General features: G+C 46.4%; 1 protein-coding gene across 1 annotated transcript; it reads right to left on the bottom strand.

The window, feature by feature from the left end:
- Positions 1-662: 662 nt before the first annotated feature.
- On the bottom strand, positions 663-2522 carry LOC149074668 (uncharacterized). The gene has a single exon (XM_089247373.1). The coding sequence runs from the start codon at positions 2520-2522 to the stop codon at positions 663-665; it is 1860 nt and encodes a 619-aa protein (XP_089103499.1).
- Positions 2523-3194: the final 672 nt, after the last annotated feature.

The raw sequence follows: 3194 nt of genomic DNA, 5'->3' as shown, positions 1-3194 counted from the left end.
TCCTCGTGCTTTAGATGTTTTTTAACCACTGCGCGAACTACCCCCTTTGCGGTCTTTTTCTCCGTGACTGCTGTGGTCATCGAGTACATTTTAGCGCGGAGACCAACGAATTCCACAACGGGTTCGCCGCCGTTCTCATCCTTCATCAAACCCACCACTTTCTTGTTCTTTAGGCTGAACAGAGGATGGTCACTGGGGTAATTCGAAGTGTCGAATAGATGAAGCTCCTCCCGCATATCTCTATATACATCACCGGTTTTAATCTCGTATAAGAACGAGTCCGTATCTGTGAATAAAACTTCAACATTGGATCCATACTTTCTTTTCATAAAATTATAATGGAAATCTGCCATTTTGGATAGGTCTAGAATAGTCACACCGGTATAGATTGGTCTATCCAAATGAATTTTGATTTTGTTCATCCTTACCACAGCTAGATCACCGGTGATGATACGAAAATCTTCGAACGCTGGGGATGATGTGAGCTTCCTCAAGCTCTTCTGGTTGTTGACCAAACGGATGTCAACGTGCTTTCGCAGGTTTTCTAGGGACTTCCCATACACAGCGTTGTTGAGAAGTTTGTAAAAGTCCTTCTCAAACTCACACCGAGCTTGCTTTCGCTTCTCGGTGTTGAACGCTATATATGGTCGAATCCACGGCTCCTAAGTAAACTCGATAGCACGTTGAACACCCGTCAGCTTCATCCCCAGCGAGGTGTATAATTTTAAACAACGGTAGTGGATGACGTATGAAGTTTTATTCATCAGATTCGGAGCGAGCTTTTTAGATGGTTTGCCACCGAGTCTCTGCACATACGGTGACAACATTTCTGGGGTTATCTCTATGTTCTCAGCTGCTAGGGGGCAACAATTGTGACTATCGTGCAGATTCACCGGGTATTCCATGCTGACCTCGAGTATGTAACCCTTGGCGGCGTTGTCGTCCACAGCTAAAAAGTCGATCTCGCTGATCTCACTCGGTGACAACCATCTAAAATCGCTCACCGGGAGAGACTCCATCATACATTTACCATATAAATTATTTACATCGAAATACATAATATAAGAAGTTGGTTCACTGGGATTATAACCGGATACGAGAGGATTATTTGCCCGCGCATATCGTTTGGAGATAACTGACACACCACCCCTCACAGCTTTCTCCAAAAAGAGGTGCATGTCCGGGTCAGTGATCAGCTCAAGCTTGGCACCGGTCATCCTCAGGCATGCATTGAAAGCCAATCCAGGGGATGTATACGTGTGCACAGGGTCTATCTTGAAGTTGCCTTCACACAGCCTCCTGAAACGCTCGAACACATCCCCGAGGAGAAGCACATCTGTCTTTACATACAGATCGTGGTAATCACCGAGATTAGCAAGCTCGAACTCTCTCCAAATGTCATGTGCGTACTCATAATCCTCATCGGAAATATGTTGATCCGCAAGAGAGGTGTAAAAGGCCTCTTTTGGGGGCAGCACTGGGTCATTAAATTTACTGAACGAGTTCAAATACTCATATGGATATATACCTTTTCTTCGAAGGTAATGACTTTTACCCCCGAAGCATTTGGACAAGTTTAGAAAATCACCGGGCTCCATAGTCTTCACAAGGGATTCTAATGACGCATTGAGGAACTGGTTTGAGTCCAAGAATCGCAAGCGACCGAGAGAAAAGGAGATAAACTTCTCCATGTTCCTCCCGATCACTTCGATCCTTCGGTTTGGATATTCGCTCAAACCTTTCACCAGAAAGTGAGCATCATAGTTTTGCAGATTGTGAAAAATCACCGGTATGAATCTCCTAAGCCGCAGTTGGAGATTGCACTTCTGGTGAAGTGCGGCCCTGTACGCCCCAGTAATGTGACAGTGGTCACGAACCCTATCATCGCCCAGGGGTTGCTCACAAACCATGCAAGTGTAGGCTTCGCTGAAACTTTTTTGATCATGAGCAGTCATCCGCATAGGCACCGGGTTATCTAACTGGCTCATGACAAACCGCTCTTCATTGATGATGCACCGGAAAAATTCACTGATGCAATCCTCACCCCTATAAACTTTGGGCTCTTTCACATACAACCCATCGGGTCCCACAAGTGTATATGCAAAACCGCAGGGGCGGTGATGATGTTTCTGCGTGGTGTTGGAAAACGAGGGGTTCGGATCGCATCCTTCTACAAGTTCCAAGATTGCCTCGAAATCTGCATATATGATGTAGGGGACATGAAGTTGGAAATGGTGATTTTTGTAAAACATGATATTATCCCCCTCACTAGGATAAGTGACGCGCTGCGGACCATGCTCGCGACAATGCGATATGTGTGCATTGTGTTTTTCACGGGTGGAGAATTTTTGAAGGCAGTAATTACAGAAATAAGAAGCACCTTTATGCTTCGTGGTGTATGATAGCAAACGAGACATATTTTTGATTAAACAATAATGGGCCGTTGTCTCGTTGCTGATGAGTAGCAGATTAATGATGGTCTGCGATGACGCCTCGCTTATCCTAAGAGGAAAAACTTCCATCCCCTCGCACCCAAAAACATTTATACGCAGAGAGTTCGACACTTCGAATTTACCAATCTGGTTTAGGGTCACCGGGTATTTGAGAGCTGTGGTATCAAGCTCGTTCTCAAACTGCGTGTATTGGTTCACCCTTTCGGGATGTACTTGCACTGGGTGTAGGGCAGCCAACACCGACCAGAGGAAGCATTTCTCGTCGTGGTTCTTGATGTTGATGATGGCTCCCCTGTTGGCTACCCCATTTGGCAATGTGATGTAACTAGCTGCACCCAGTGGTTGATACCTACTTGTGTTCAGCTCAAGCAAGAGCACCCACTCCCACAGCCCTCGAAATCCTCTGTCGCCTGCTTTACCTTATCGAAGGCTTCCTGCAGCTGTTCATCGATTTGCTCGATATCTAAAGTGGTGAGCATCTTGCTGCGGAGATACCCGCTGCAGAACTCGTCTTTCCCGTCACTACCCCTCCTCGAAAACACAGCAGTCGCAACTAAATTCCACTTTAATGATCTATGAGTGATCATATCTTCCCCCAAGCGCTGTGCCAATTCCCCTCTCACGCTGTCGAGGAAGGTAGTCATGTCCATCTCTGTGTCTGGTGTGGGGGTCAGTTCGTGAGTGGATAACATACCTAAAGCACGCCTGACTTGCCTTCCTGCCCCTTGCTGCGGTGGTGCT

The sequence above is a fragment of the Pholcus phalangioides genome, unplaced genomic scaffold (assembly GCF_987345545.1).
Source record: "Pholcus phalangioides strain wild (caught in Gottingen) unplaced genomic scaffold, Ppha-v1.0 ptg000017l_1, whole genome shotgun sequence".
Taxonomy (NCBI): domain Eukaryota; kingdom Metazoa; phylum Arthropoda; class Arachnida; order Araneae; family Pholcidae; genus Pholcus; species Pholcus phalangioides.
The sequence above is the reverse complement of the archived record's forward strand: the minus strand, read 5'-3'. Positions and strand labels throughout refer to the sequence as shown.

What these genes read in the sequence shown, in the direction of transcription:
- LOC149074668 (XM_089247373.1), bottom strand. Translation starts at nt 2,522, where the DNA reads ATGGAAGTTTTTCCTCTTAGGATAAGCGAGGCGTCATCGCAGACCATC.